The 17280-nt window shown below is 33.7% G+C and overlaps 1 protein-coding gene across 1 annotated transcript; it reads left to right on the forward strand.

The window, feature by feature from the left end:
- Nucleotides 1-2660: 2660 nt before the first annotated feature.
- LOC132555613 (sodium- and chloride-dependent GABA transporter 1-like) lies at nt 2661-15558 on the forward strand. The gene is made up of 13 exons (XM_060219960.1): nt 2661-2820; nt 3528-3659; nt 4444-4855; nt 5313-5454; nt 5646-5780; nt 8194-8297; nt 9193-9317; nt 9567-9679; nt 10224-10352; nt 10691-10790; nt 12513-12613; nt 14732-14902; nt 15157-15558. The coding sequence occupies exons 1-13, from the start codon at nt 2661-2663 to the stop codon at nt 15325-15327; spliced, it is 1995 nt and encodes a 664-aa protein (XP_060075943.1). The 3' UTR covers nt 15328-15558.
- The last annotated feature ends 1722 nt before the right edge of the window (nt 15559-17280 follow it).

Genomic DNA, 17280 nt, shown 5'->3' on the forward strand with positions numbered 1-17280 from the left:
TTCCATAAGATTAAAGGTCTATATCAGTACAAGATCCATTTGGTTCACCTTATCTGACATACATGTATGTTCTGGGTCACCTAGGTAAACACTTACCTGTTAGAGGCAAATGTAACCTAATTAATTTCAATTAATTAATATGTTTAAAAAAAACTAAATTTTTGGATAATGCGGTTCAACATTAGTAAGAAAAAGTTAAAAGCACCTTTCACTACGAATTTAGATAGAATATAAGTAAAGAATAAAACTGCATTATCAAACTGTTTCGTCCAAATAGGATTTTTCAGCGATACCAAAATCAACGCCAATGAAATAAACAAGATCTTACAACCAATGGATTTCGGCAAAGTCTTGGTCTAAATAATAAACTACTGATCAATCATGATAGTTTAAGTCTGCATTTTATAAATCTACAGGTACTTTGTGATGTGATTTTTTTCTATTCTATATGATAATGCGTATGTCTTTTACTATATTTTTTATCAAACCTAATAAAAGCTTCTTATCACCATTCCTTGTGCTATCAAATCACATGTTAGACACGTAGACATGCTTCTTTTAATAACACGGGCCAGAAATGGCATCAAATATTGAGAAGTGAGACTTAGATGGTAATAAACGAACAATACTGATAAACTGCATACATATTATTAACAGTCGACAGATGGTGTGCTATTGCATAACTTGATGCGGTCCACGTACTTTACATTTGAACGTAAAAAAATACGAAAGATAATGGATTTTTTTTTTTATACTTTTTGACAAAGAGAGTAAATAATTTTTGAGAGAGATAGAGAGAGTTGCCCACTATTGTTTGATTTCGTCCTCCGTATATTTCTTGTTTGATTTGGACATGTTTCCACGAAATACACTTCAGTATAGATTACATCCATATATTTGTACCGCCGTTCACATTTCATGAAAAAGAAAGTACCCATAATAGAGAACGGAGGCTGTGTTTTTTTCAGTAAAGAATGGGGTAAGGTTACGTTCAGACTGGCGAAAACATATGTTCTTAAAGAAAAAATGTTTACTAGAATAGAATGTTGAAGACAAGTCGAAAGCTCTTTGAGTCTATTTATTCCATTTCTTGTGTAAAAAGTATCACAATAATGGTAGCTAGTAGTTTTGACAACTGTCTGGTTAAATAGCTGGACGAGCCAGGAATAAAACGTTTGTTAATATGAATTCCTGGGAAGTTTTGAACCAGATATAAAGGGGAGAGATCCGTATCCTTATCATTAACAGGCAGTCTATATGATAGTAGTACCGTTGGAACAATAATTATAGTGTTTTTCCTTTCGTTATCAAGCAATCGTAGAGATTCGAGGTGATATACATTGCTGGTGAACTATTAGTCTTCGAGGTCTGCCGTAACTTGGATGCCACGTTGTAGTTCACTCAAATAGTTGCACGGGTTAGAAAACACACATTTAAATGATTTTTTTTCTCTAAAATGACGAAAGTTGCTCATCTAATGGCCAAGTTCATATCCTCATCTAGATTTTGACATTTCTTTCGATCATTTTGGATTTAATAATAAGTGTCTAAGCATTGATAACGAGTCCAAGGAGGCTATATGATGCAGATTAATTTATTGTTTGACTCCATTATTCCCTTATCTTAATTTCTTTAAATGATGCTATTTGCTTGTTTGTGTATTGTGCATTCTTTCAGCAATATGCACTGAAATATGGAGGTACCCCAACTTGAAATAATATATCCTACAAATTTAGCAACATTCCGATAGTAGAAACTAAACAAGTATGATCAGATAAAATGTAAATCCTTTTCTAAATATAAGTATAAGTTTGCGCTCGTCATAAAAAACAGAAAAAAACAAATCGGATCAGCACTGTTAAGAGCTTATGCATTCCATCTTAAATATCGAATTAAAATGTAGACAATTTCGTTATCAGTATATATTGCAAAGGTATTAGAAATTTCTAACATCGTCTGTGACTCGGACACCGACCTTGACGAGCTGAGGGCTCATGTCAAACACACCAACGTGAGGACGTGCTGTAGTTTTAACAGATTTAGATACAATTACTTCAGATACACGGGTGTCGTGTCACCATTAGTTATGACTTTCTGTTCAATTTAAGCTAAATGCCATATCTCTTAGATAAGATACTGTAAGATAAGATCAGACCAAATAAGATAAGAAAAGATACAGCATAACTGAACTAGAAATTAAATAGGAACTGCTGCATTCATTTTTAGGTCTTCTAGAACGAACTCGTCATCATTGCTATAGTCCTTAAATCTAAGTTTGGCACCATCTTTGTCAAAATATAATTGGTAGAATGTTCCTGGGGTGGATTATATCGTATGAAAATGACATACCTCATATAAAAGACACAAATCAATATATTCAATATTATCATGGTAATTTTATTATAAGTTTATGGAATACGAAACTACGCGATATTAAAGCCAATAATTAGGAAAAAGTCACATTTTTATTGTAACACGCGTTTTAAGAGGACAAATAACGACGTGTTGTATTACAAGTCATTAAGATATTTTATATGGAAATGTAGGATCATTTGCTTGTAATATTGTTCCCCGCAAGATAAAGAGAGAAAGGTATAAAAGCACATAGAATCAATATCTTGTATCAAGTGGATGAAACCGCGTGTTGCGACGACACGGACATGGATCAAACATCACTAACTGCAGCAGAACACCATGGCAGTTTTCCGAACAGAACAAAATGGAACAGTAAACTGCAGTTTCTGCTCTCAGTTCTTGGAATGATTGTAGGGTTTGGAAATATTTGGAGGTTTCCTTACGTGTGTATGAAAAATGGCGGAGGCAAGATTTTTACCATTTTGTAACTTTTTTTTTCAAATAATAAGGAACACAACAAATCTAATTCAGCCTATCAATAATATAATTCAAAATCTTCCATGATAAAAAATGCATTGCATGTAATTTTGACTTTGACTAGGAACTGTTTTGCGCGGTCTAAAATTGTTCATAGTTTGTCATAAACTTACACACTGCCAAGTTAAGACGTTAAAGGAATAAAGATATATAAATAGATAAATAATTACACAGCTAAAAACTTATTAACTATTAAAATCATTGAAGATGATTATTGCTTAGTACATTAATTGTCATCAACATAGTATTTTCGGTTAAATTCCAAAATAGCGATACTTATAGTTACACAAAAAGATTTAATAAGATAACATAAAATCTGTCTTACCCAACACAGTATAAAACAATACTTGTATCAATTTTACCACTTCATTATATAGTTTGTTTCTACCCTATAAAAACAAGACATAAAGATAACATATTAATACAACTGGAAATTATAAGTCAACAGCGATAATCTTATGTACTTAGGTATATATATTCTGAATGCAAATATGTGTTCATGCAGGTAAAACATGTGATACTGGTTACTATAATCGGCTTTCATTTTTATTTTAAGAATAAAGCACATTATACATTGTGACTTTTGACACATGTAGAAATGTTTAATTGACCTCTCCAGAAACATTATATTCCAGGTGCCTTTCTGATACCATACATCTTTGCTCTATTCTTCATGGGAATCCCGTTGTATTTCCTGGAATTATCTCTTGGACAGTTCACCGGAAGATCCTTCAAAGATGTTTGGAGCTACTGTCCTGTAGTTCAAGGTAATGATTATGTTTCTAAAGAAATTAATGGATTAGGGCACTTGCAGTTCGTTAACGTTCATCATATCATTCCATAGGTAGTTCCTGTTTGCGTTCGTTCCATGGATTTAATTAAAGTTTGTCTTAATGTAATGATAAATGTTTTATTTCGACGATTTGGTTGGTCTACTTCATATTATTGACGAGGAGACCTTTTCGTCGTTTTCAGATATGGGTTATGAAGTTTTAATCATTTTCATTTGTATGCCATATGTTTAGGTTGTTATAAGTATACAGTTATCTGATAAGTATCGCTTAAAAAACAGAAGATATGTGCTATGATCAGAAAACGTAATCACTTAGGTAAATTATGTTTTGATCCATTTGAAACCTGTTCTGTACCAATGTGAAAATCCCATATTGTGTAATGTTAATATGGTTTACGTCATCTTAGACCCGAAAGCCAATCCTTATCTAATAACTTACCGACATACTTTTATAGTTAAATATACAACCAATTTGTTATAGTAAAGAGGAACGGATGATATAATAATAAGCTTCGCATACAAAGTCAGACGAAACGAAATTCGAAGGATTTATGAAAACAAATATCCAATATCATAAAGGCTTGTATCAAAGAAGTGCCATATTGCATAATAACCCCTGGTTCCTGTTGCATGAAGCCAAAAGAAATTTAATTGCAAAGGTGCCTTCATACCGAAATTCAACATTTCCAACAAATATTTCGTATCTGGATACGGACATCGTATGCTTTCCTAACTTTTGTATTCCGTCTCTGTTTCAGGACTTGGCATTGGGTTTCAAACGGTATTGGTATTTTTCACATGCTATTATGTCATGTTGTTTGCCTGGACACTCTACTATCTGTACTATAGTTTCTACAACCCGTTGCCATGGAGTACGTGTGACAACGAATGGAACACTCCTTATTGTTTCAGCACAATGGAAATGGTGTCGACAAATTTTACAAAAGATTTCAACATACATAAAAACAGCACTAATAACAAGTCTGGCTTCCGATTTATTAATGCTTCTCACAGCATAAGTAACATCAGTGCCATACATCATGACATGTTAAGTATAAACGTTACCAACCAGTATCTGTTGCCTTATGACAATGGAAGCGCTACAAGCACGATAAATACCTCTAATATTCACCCCAGGTACGGTCACAGCGCAGAAGAGGAATTTTGGCAGTAAGTTAAAAAAAACGAACGAACACGGAAACCTCATACAATAAAAAATTCATTTGGTATTTGAACGTAATTTTATTGGACCGCAATGCTACTGAAACCTGGAATCTAGTGAATTAGAATTGATATTTTAGATGAAAATGGCCACATTAAAGTTATAAAACATGTCCTTGTTCTGATCATCAAGATCTTTAATATTTTATTTGTCCATTAACCTTTCATATTCTTAATGCTATGTGACAAAAAGTTTTCAAGGTGTGATTCATTACAAAAAGCAGAAAGATTTGTAGTGATATAGTCTAGTCATGTAACAACAATAATACTTTTTGTTTATTTTGTTTACAAGACAAAGTTAAACTTTCAAAGGACAATGGTGTTCTTTTCGGTAATAATGATAAGTGTTTGAAATTTGTATGACAAATTGTAAAAGTATCAATGATAAATAAATATATAACTGCCTGTATTCCAGGTACAAAATACTGGACATATCATCAGGACTGGATAACATAGGCTCTATAAACGGAAACGTAGTAGTATGCATGGCTGTGTCCTGGGCTCTGGTATGTCTCTGTGTCAGTAAAGGTATCCGGACATCTGGAAAGGTAACATATTGATATAACGGTGGTCGGGATCAGTATCATTTTATGATTTAACAATAAATGACATAAGAAGTTGTAGGTAGCAGATGTATACTTTATAGCTATTAATGCCTTTGAAAAAAACTAGAAAAGCTATTTTGTATTGTGTGGAAACAAAATAGTGTAATCCTCACTACAACATATTTATGTTACAGGTTGTGTATGTGACAGCTACAGTTCCGTATCTACTTCTGACCATCCTACTCGTTCACTCTCTCACGTTACCAGGTTCGTTTGACGGAATTGTGTTTTTCATAAGACCTGACTTCAATTCTCTAACAAATATCCAGGTACGCTATGGTTAGCATGGTAGAAGTAGATGATATGTATCAGTTAGCACGCTGTTTACAACAGGAATATCATTGATGATATGGCACTAATCAAGCTTTGTAAACATGCCCATACTGATAGCATGGTCCTCCAACAACAATTTCTTTAAATTGAATTTGCAAATACGAGAGATGATGTTATTAACATTAGCAATATTTTACACCCAATGTTTGCTAAAGCTAACATTCTACCATACTTTCAAAGCAGAAATACACCTGTAATTTCCTACAATTACTTCTAGCCCATTGAATCCAAACTTCTCATCTTCAAATAAACGCTGCAACAAGTAAAAGTAGATGATCTAAGAACTACTCCATCAGCTTGTTCTTGTTCTACCTCTTCTTATAACGATGATTCAGCTGGACACATAGTAACTGGTAATTTAAGCGTTATTCGAAATGTTAAGCTACAAGAGCTTTTCATGAAAGGACCAAAATTTCGTGAAGCCCCGTCAGTTAATTGGAAAATAAATTTCAAGATACTTCTTGATTCCCCTGAAAACTATGCCAGAGAATGGGCGAAACGAGAACGTACTGCGTTCGATTTATTTTCTGGGTGAATAAAGTCCGCTTGATCCATCATTCTTAAAAGAATTTGCAGCTTAAAATCTAAATTGGAAGCTAATCGGGGTCAGCGTTCCTTGAACCCGATGTTAAATCCACATCCACACGTCATTATGACAGGTATGTTATTTTGCCTGCAGATAAGGCGTTCAGTCAACCGATCCTTGTCTGCAGACATTCGTACATTTTCTGTAAACAATAAGAAAGAAATATTTCTTAATAACGCAGAGAACCCCACATATATATTATGCACTCTTCCCGAAGGAGAAGTACCGGCTAATCATGACTCAGTATCACAATCATTGCATATTTATGATAAGAATGCGGCCCTTCCCTGTTGATATTGGATTTCAAAACTTCAAAAGAATTCATATTAACAACGTTTTATTGCTGGTTAATGATCAACCAAAAACGTTGTTAAAACTACCGACTACCATTCTTAGCGCTATCAAACATGGGTTGCAGTCGTATTGTGATACTACATACTGATGAAGTGGAATTAATTACGTTTGTCCAATCTTCAACACCGTCAGCATTTCTTCTATAAAATCATTTGATTTTTTCACTCTGTACACCACATTATCCAACTCTCAACTAACGAAACATCTTCGTTTACTTGTTATGAAAACTTTCTTTTCCAAGAAAGGTGAACGGCGGTACAGATATATATGGTTATGTTGATGCGTGTTTCTCGAAAAATTACGTTCTAATCAAAGAAGAAATATGTGTTTGACGAAAGCATAAAAAATGATCGACTATTAGGTTAACAGTATCTTCGTCTGGTTTTGCGATATTGACATACCGATAGGAACTAACTGTGCCTGTTTATTGGCTGATTTGTGTTGTTTTCAGACCAGGCTGGATTTATTAAAGAACTTATCAAAACGGATCACAAACACCTTACAAAGTCGTTTAATTCACTTTCAGATATATTGATGGCGTCTTGTTTTTAAATAGTGAGATATTTATTGACCACGTCCATAGAATACACCCACCAAAATTGGAAACCACGAACGATTCTTCTACATCAGTCGTTTCTATCGATATTTTTCTACAACGAAACCAACACTGACAGCTTTCCGTAGGCATGATGATTTCCATTTCCCTATTGTGAATTTTCCATTTCTTGTTTGTAGTCTTCATCCTATGGTGCTTACGTGTCGTAATTGATTTTTTTATTCAAAGAACTGATATGACGTTATGTCATTATAACCATCGTGGAAGAAGTCGTCAACTTATGGACAAAGTTCTGACACGGGGTTTGGTATCAAAAGATTCAGGTTGATTAAAACAACGGTCGTCATATTGACCTTATTGAGAAATGTTCTGTTTCTTTGTAGATTATGAAGCTGGACGTGTTTGATGTTTGATATTTTACCTGTTCGTTCCATAGTTATTTACATTGTGACTTATTTTTATTGACCAAGGTTTACATCGCAGGCGTCGTGGCTGAAACAGAAGACACTTACTCTTCTGGAACACCTCATCTTATTCTCACGTAGTTGTTCAGACGTTTCTATGTAAATCTTTCTTTTGTTCATATTTAGGCCTAATTTTATTGAATTTGAGTCGTGGGTATGTTTAAATGTTGGTATTTCCCTTGTTCAACTAATATGACAGCGTGTCTTCTTTTTATTTTCTTCAATTTATTTTACCTATTCATTTGAAGTTTTAATCACCCCCATTTAATCTCCAACACTCAAGGTCCATTATATCTCTGACAAACTCTACATGAATGAAAACATATGTGCAATGCAGTTTGATACATTATATAACTATATATTTCTAAAGTTCATTTGTGTGTTTATAGGTCTGGTTAGATGCTGGTATCCAAGTTTTCTTTTCCTTGGGCCTAGGAGGAGGCGTGCTTATTACACTTTCAAGTTACAACAAATTTTACAATAACTGTCTGAGGTAAAGACTTCAAAATTAAATAAACCGTCCTGTTTTATAATCCGTGCATTCTTTTTTTTCTTCTTCTTCTTTAGTTAACGGTTTGATACAGTTACACTATATTTGTCAGAGCGTTTGTGTTATCTGCAAAACGAGAAAATCAGTCGATGACGATGATTCAAATGTTATGAAACCCTCGAAAATCCATAAACCACCGTCGTCGCAATTCTATCACTCAATGAAATGCAACTTAGCAACAAATGACACCACATGTATATTATATTGTTAGCAGGTTACGTACCTTTAAACTAACTTACGTTTGTCAACCTGTTGGTTCCATTGTTTCAACACAGATCTCATTCGAGAACTTGACATTGACCTCGGTTTACGTGGCGGTTGTCGTCGAATGAAATGTTCCCAAACATCTTTCTATTTTTGTTTTAGGCCATATAGTGACGAGTGACAGGATATAAGACTTTAATAACAGCCGATCAATTGACATATCGCTAAAACATTTAGACCACATGTATCAAAGAAGACTCATTTTAATTTCTCACCTTTCTGAGAGATAGGTAAAAATTGCATGTAACATTATCTTATTCAGAAGTACCAGGTAAATTGTTATGAAATTATATTTTTGATTTGTTATTGATAATGGACCTTTTTCACGGTATTAGTTTTCCATTTTCCACAGTTTAAACACCCATGACCACACGGTCGGAAAGTCAAAGGTAAAATTCAACTGCATTAATTGTTTTTTCATGGTTGCGTTTTCTGTTGATTGCAGTATTAATAACAAACCCATGACCTGATTCTCATACAACTTCCACATGTTTTTTCCTTGTATAACAAACATTTCAAATGCCGAGATTGACTCCTTATTTATATTAAGCGTGGTTTTTGCGCTCTATTGTAGGGATGCCTTCATTCTTACATTAGCAAACCAGGCTACCAGTGTGTTTGGTGGGTTTGTTATATTCTCTGCGCTAGGTTTTATGGCCCATCAGGCAAATCTGCCTATTACAGAAGTTTCAAAATCCGGTAAGTGTTGGAAGTTAAATCATTCAGATATTTTAAGATATTTGATAGTTTTTCTTATCTAATATACCATTTACTTGCACTTTACATAAAGATTTAGAACGACTTCTTTTTCAAAATTGAATCAATATTTTTTGTAACATTCTATTGTCAAACACGTAAAATATTAAAAAGACAATAATTCCTTATACAATATTTATCTAGAATCAATAATAATAAAACAACGATTGCTTCTGTCATTTCTGTCATTAGGTCCAGGCTTAGGTTTTGTGGCTTACCCCATGGCTGTTTCACAGATGCCTGTATCCAACGTCTGGGCAGTATTGTTTTTTACAACTATGGTAACGCTGGGATTGGACACTATGGTAAGATGTTAGCAATAATATTATTACTATTCTGTACATGTGAAAAGATGTATGGTAAAATATTAGGATCATTATATGTATATGTTGTGATGGCGTACCGGTAAAACAAGTATATTGGTTAAATTGTAGTTTCTTTTTCTTTTTCTTTATTTCTCTGAAAATGGGGAGGTAGGTAGGAGGTTCTTAACAAAAGTTTAAACCAAAAAGAATGCGGTATATTTTATGATATTCATGAAATGGGCAATGCTTTCATCTATCAAATTTTACGTTTTTCTTTTATCTAAAACTGATCATAAACAATAACCACCCCGTACCCCACACTCCCACTGACTTAACAATCTTTACATTATTCATGGCTAGACGATTTGTCCCCATAGATGCCTAGTTTAAGGCATGAATAGGGCACCAGTCAAAATGGCCTTCATTTATCATTTGTGTTTTCTATTATTTCTTCTTTCTTTTAAAGCCAAGATCATTTTTCACATCTTTTCAGCAGTTTTAGATTGGGCCATGGCAATAAACCTTCTTGTTCATTATATTTCAGTTTGGGCTTATTGAAGCTGAATTTGACTTTTTTGAAGATTGCTTCCCTTTCTTGAAAAAGAGACAAACAATATCAAGAATAGCTCTCTCGTCAATATGCGTGCTACTATCATTACCTTTCTGTACACAGGTATGTTTGCGTTTGTTTTCTGAAATATATACATATATAAGAATATACGGGAAATAATAAGTTACAGTATCAACTACGCAGATAGATAAACTGAATGAAGATTCGTGATGTCCAATAGGTAAAAGCAGAAAATCCACGTTCTTTAAAACAAATTATATTATGAGTAGCAATAACATATAAGCGAATATCAATTATAGCAGTTTTTATCAGTTCATTTATATCATGTCATATTATTTATTTTATTTATTTGTGATATATATGTTCTGACAGGCGTTTGTTGTAAAGCAATGATAAAAGAAATTTAGTAGGAATCATGTTAAGATACTACTTTCTTTTAGGGTGGCGTGTTCCTTTTCCAGCTGGCTGACTGGTATATCTATACCTTTGCTCCGATGTTCTTTACATCAATAGAGTGCATCACGGTAGCCTGGGTTTACGGTACGTTTTTCGTTTTTGGGAGACGATTTATACATATATTCCATTTTTGTTACAGACGATGTGAAAGTCGAACTTGAAAAGTTTTGTTTGCAGAAACGATTTGCAAGTTCACGGGATTTGTTTTAATGACTGTTTTCCATCAATTTATCTTCTAAACCCATTTTGATTATATTTGCGCTAGCATGCCAGCAAAAAGTAGAAGTAAGAGCAAACCCCATTTATTGTGGGATTTAAGTGAGCTTTGAATCTGACACTTAAATTCCTATTTGCACTAGAAAAAGACCCATTTTATTTGCATATTCCCTTTCAAAATGAATCACGAACAAATGTAACTAATTCTAGAAACATCACTTTAACTCAAAATAGAAAGTAGGTAACCCGTGTGCTTAAAAACTGTGATAAGGAATCAACAACATTGAAAAATAGACTTGAGAAATTCATTAAATATAAAATCTTTTATTACTATGTTTACATCTTGTATAAGACCAACTCCGGAACATATTAATGTATTTTTGGATAACTTTGATAATGAAGATAAACATTTTTAAAATCTATACACTTATACGCAGAAAGAGTATTTAACTGTTTACGGAGGAGACATCGCATTAGAAAATAATAAAGCATTCAATATTACACATTAAACTCCCCATCTTATTTAAGGGATGTTGAAAGTTCTTTTATTAATGGTGTTACGGATTTAATACATCCTCCCAGGAAACATGGAATTTCTAATCAATCATTATACCTAACAGAAAATCATATTGATAGTTATTAACCTTTTACGCTAAATACATTTTATTAATCTGATTTCTTTCTTGCAAACATTACATCATTATCCCAAATGAAAAAGTTTCGAATTAATCAATACATCAGAGTCAACTAGACATTTGTAAAACCAAATGTTCAGAAAAATCAGGCAAAGGAACATTTATATAATACGTCAGTTGAAAAATGATATGTAATTGTGAATATCTGTCATCCCTTCTTAGTGTACCCATACTATCAACTCTATTTAGTATGAATATCACTTGCATTAGAGTTTTCATGGTAGTTGGCAATTCGATGATAACCTCAATGCAAATATTCATAAAAATTCATTTTGACAATAGGATGATTCTTATGTAATATGTTAACGATATGTAATTACTCATTTCACTGTAACTGCAACACGAATACAAAAACAAAAAACCAAAAACAAGAACAAACAAACAAAAAACAAAAACGATTTATCAAATATGTTAAAAATATTCAAATGATAGAATTTTAATCTATAGATAATCGATGAATGATGTGAATGAATGCTGCATGGTTGAAATTCAATAAGGACCCGGGAGAAACGATCCATGTCAGTAGTATGGACCGTAGAGATGTTGATCCTCGGTAGAATCTTTGGATTCTAGCTATGTAACACTGATATTCTTTATGGTGATTTTGATATCGGATTTACCTCCCCTGGATGATTAGAATGGTACAATGAATATCATTGAGCAATTTAACTTTCAGTACAAAAATGTATGATATAAATCAAGTAATTTTGTTTTTTGTAATTTGTATGTTAATAATTGTATTTTTTATTGTTTATTTGTATCTTCAGCTGGAGGCGGACTATTAAGGGCAAGGCTTGTTGTCCATGGTTTTGTTTACACAATTAAATTCGTTGAAATAAAAATGAAAATAGAAATCAAACAAACATATAACGCTACTCGATGATCTCCTTCCCAGGTGCTGAGAGGTTCTCTACGGACGTGGAATTGATGATCGGAAGAAGAGTACCTGGATATATCAAATTTTGTTGGTGTTCCCTCTCGCCTCTTGTCTTATTTGTACGCGTTTTTTTTTATCAACTAAAATCATTTCCATTTGAGGTGTAATGTTTCCAATATATGTATGCAATTTTTTTAGGCTTGTGTACCTTCATGATAATTGCACAACCTGATTTCTGAGTTTCCTTTGTTAAAAAACGCGTTGGTCAATTATGTCTTTCAATTGGCCAACAGATGATTTGACGATCTTGTTTTCGAAACAAGCCATATGATTTTTTTTTCTGAAAGCTGCAACAAAACACTTATGGTATCTTGGGTAATGTTTTACAAAAGACCTTGACAAATGGGTAAACCTGGTCTTCACATTAGCTGCTGTTTGGTCCAAATACAATTTGTTTGGCCGATCTTCACACAGCCCCAACTGTTCTTTAGGTTAAAAAGAAAGATTTCAGCACGGACTTCACATAAAATCAACAGTTATTTGGACAAAATAAAAGTTTTAGCACGGTCTAACATTAGCTGCTATTTGTTTCCATTGGCATATGAATTCGCACGGTTTTGCTGAACATAACTGTTGTGTCCTTTTATGTTTCCCCCGCATAACCCTTAACAATGCTGTATACTTGAATGTGCTCAATAGGAATGAAGACAAACGAATACTTTATATCAGTCTATCGGTACCAGCAATGAGTATTCCCTTAAAAATTTCTATTGATCGCCAAATAGTCATTTATACTGATTTTACTTCTTATAATGCCCATGTGTTTATTGTAATTAAATCAATTTTCAAGATCAAATATGATAAGGATACATTTTTAAACGTCCCACTTGAGAATAAATATATAAATTTTAAATCTTGTATATTAAGTTGTCATTCAATTACAATAAATGTTACTATAATAAAAAGTTAATTTTTACATATAGGTGGTAATGATGGCTGGATTTGTATCATATGTACCACCGACATATGGGGACTATGTATACCCTGACTGGGTGTCTGGAGCAGGCTGGACATACGCCATTCTACCTAATGTATTTTTTATTGTTTATTTGTATCTTCAGCTGGAGGCGGACTATTAAGGGCAAGGCCTGTTGTCCATTGTTTTGTTTACACAATTAAATTCGTTGAAATAAAAATGAAAATAGAAATCAAACAAACATATGACATTACTCGATGATCTCCTTCCCAGGTGCTGAGAGGTTCTCTACGGACGTGGAATTGATGATCGGAAGAAGAGTACCTGGATATATCAAATTTTGTTGGTGTTCCCTCTCGCCTCTTGTCTTATTTGTACGCGTTTTTTTTTATCAACTAAAATAATTTCCATTTGAGGTGTAATGTTTCCAATATATGTATGCAATTTTTTTAGGCTTGTGTACCTTCATGATAATTGCACAACCTGATTTCTGAGTTTCCTTTGTTAAAAAACGCGTTGGTCAATTATGTCTTTCAATTGGCCAACAGATGATTTGACGATCTTGTTTTCGAAACAAGCCATATGATTTTTTTTTCTGAAAGCTGCAACAAAACACTTTAAGTAGCTTATGGTATCTTGGGTAATGTTTTACAAAAGACCTTGACAAATGGGTAAACCTGGTCTTCACATTAGCTGCTGTTTGGTCCAAATACAATTTGTTTGGCCGATCTTCACATAGCCCCAACTGTTCTTTAGGTTAAAAAGAAAGATTTCAGCACGGACTTCACATAAAATCAACAGTTATTTGGACAAAATAAAAGTTTTAGCACGGTCTAACATTAGCTGCTATTTGTTTCCATTGACATAGGAATTCGCACGGTTTTGCTGAACATAACTGTTGTGTCCTTTTATGTTTCCCCCGCATAACCCTTAACAATGCTGTATACTTGAATGTGCTCAATAGGAATGAAGACAAACGAATACTTTATATCAGTCTATCGGTACCAGCAATGAGTATCGTGTAACTGACTTCCCTTAAAAATTTCTATTGATCGCCAAATAGTCATTTATACTGATTTTACTTCTTATAATGCCCATGTGTTTATTGTAATTAAATCAATTTTCAAGATCAGATATGATAAGGATACATTTTTAAACGTCCCACTTGAGAATAAATATATAAATTTTAAATCTTGTATATTAAGTTGTCATTCAATTACAATAAATGTTACTATAATAAAAAGTTAATTTTTACATATAGGTGGTAATGATGGCTGGATTTGTATCATATGTACCACCGACATATGGGGACTATGTATACCCTGACTGGGTGTCTGGAGCAGGCTGGACATACGCCATTCTACCTGCATTACCGTTTATAGCTGTAGGCATCAAAGTCATCTTCGACTCTCCAGGGGAAACACTGTTTCAAGTAAGATAATATCTTATTTTTTGTTTTTCGCTATTACTATTTATGTGTTATTAATGTCAGAGCTTTACAGGTAAACAATACATTATGTTTCATGCTTAAATGACGTCAAAAGACGGTAACGGCAATCTTAAACTCGACTACAAGTTCTAGTTTACTAAGAATTAGAAATGTATGTAAAGTGTTTAAAATGTACCGCAACATTGATTTATAAATCCGTCTTATAAAACATAACGATTACTGACATTTCGTTATAGAAACTACGTCAGTCGACGAATCCAACACCAGACTGGCAACCAGCAGAAAACAAAGTCGATTACAGGGTCATCCTCTGTGAGAAACAAGGGAACTTCAGACAACGTTTTCTTGCGAACCTCGGTTGCTTTCCCAGTAAGCCGACATACCAAGACGATCATACTGTCGTATAATCAACGGGTTTCTTGGGGATGTTTAAACAAATATGTTTAACGTTGATTATCTAAGAATCCTAGCACGATAATGACATCCGGTTCAGATATTCCATGATTCCTGGATGCCTCCGATTTACATTATTCAGACTTGTGGACATGAAAATGTACGGGCCATCTTTAATTATTTCTGAAATAACGCAAAAACGTTATTCAAATGTGTTATCCGCTCACTGTGAATATCCGGTATATTTAGATCCATTATGTAGCGAAAAATGTCACATATTCTGCCTCCGTACTGCGCTGTTACCCGAGCAAACATCTCACTTAAATTTCATTTACATCATGCATATTAAAGTTGTATGGTGCAAATGCATGTAGTCTATATAGATAGTATGTACACGGTACTCCCATGTAAATGGTTTTAGTTTATGATGCACCTGAGTATTTGTAACACTTAACTCATGTGTGTACTGACAAACACATAACGCATTCCTTGTTTGGCTGATGAATGTATTATAACTATAAACAGTTGATTATCAGATATAAAGTGATTTTTTGTGATATTTCCATACAACATACAGGTATGAATGAGAGAACTCTCTATGATCATAAAAAGAGTAGAGCTGTCTACCAATTGCGCCTTTACATTTCCGAAAGAAGCATTCAGTTTTACGGATGGATATACCAATGGTCCCTATGATGTGAATATCAGTGTTTATGAGTTTCGGGATAAACAGAATACATTTCTAGTATCTTACAATACGAGAATCATTTTAACTCGGTACAGAGAGACGAAAATTTCTCAATCTTGTCTTTTCTAACTCTCGCCCAAAAAGAAACCTTGTCATACAAAATACAATATATTCGCCGTATAAGCGGTTTTTTAAAATATGATTACAATGTATTAGTTTCGTTTCGAAAATCATATTTAATTTGAAAAAAAAATCCAAATTATGCCTCAATCTCTCGCATAATGAAAATTAGATATATCATTGTATCATTGTATTAACCAACCCATATGAATAAAGAACCTAATTTCACGAGACCTTTGAAAAATAGTAGCTGAAGCATCTCCCCGCAACGGATCACGTTCTGATGAGGAACAAGACACGTGACAACGGAACCAACAGACATGCTAAAGAGCGGTGCTCATGCAAAACTTCCAATTTTACATCATGAAAATTTACTGGTCGCCCTATATTATAATGTCATTTTTCAACCTCCCTACAGAGTCCATCATCCAACATCTCTCGAAACTCTGTTGAATGGTCCCACTTTTTTAGCCTGTACCAATTATCTAAACTGCCGTTATGCAACTATATGTTATAAATTCTAACAATAAAGCACTGAAGGAAATAAAATCCATGAGTCAACAAACGAGAATAGATTTGAAAAAAAGTATTTAATTTTACAGGAAAAAAATAAAATATATATCAAAAAGCAAAAGTATATATACCACAATATATTGGTTTGAAGTTCTTAACCTTTCCGATTGGTTGTGTTGAAGAATACACACAATGCTTGTTACTTGGTGTGCTTTAATATTCATTTTCTCCTGCATTTGTGAGATTTCTAAACAATTGTGAGCATATTTGTACGTGTGAGTGAGAACCTGTAGCAAATCCAGATAAATTAGCTGCAGCACCAGTCCAGAGAGCAAAACTAGTGTCTTTAACCATAAAACAGTTCTCCCAAGTTTCCTCATGAAATATCACGGGTGTCAGGCGTTCTGCAGGGGTTCGATGAAGACGTTCATCTGATTCAAAGCTGTGTTTGACAAAGGCTGCCGTAAATTGTTATGAAATAGAAAGAAGTCGTCTGTGACATTAACTCAGTGTTTGTTTATTCACCAAGGAGTCACAAAATTCAAGCCGAGTGTATAGAGACAATAAGCACTGCGACACAGCTGATACGTCTTTGCTGGAAATGCATAACACAAATAAGTGTCTGGGGAACAGTTTGACTGCAGTC

The sequence above is a fragment of the Ylistrum balloti genome, unplaced genomic scaffold (genome assembly GCF_031769215.1).
Source record: "Ylistrum balloti isolate Yb309-2 unplaced genomic scaffold, AGI_CSIRO_Ybal_v1 Utg370508, whole genome shotgun sequence".
Taxonomy (NCBI): domain Eukaryota; kingdom Metazoa; phylum Mollusca; class Bivalvia; order Pectinida; family Pectinidae; genus Ylistrum; species Ylistrum balloti.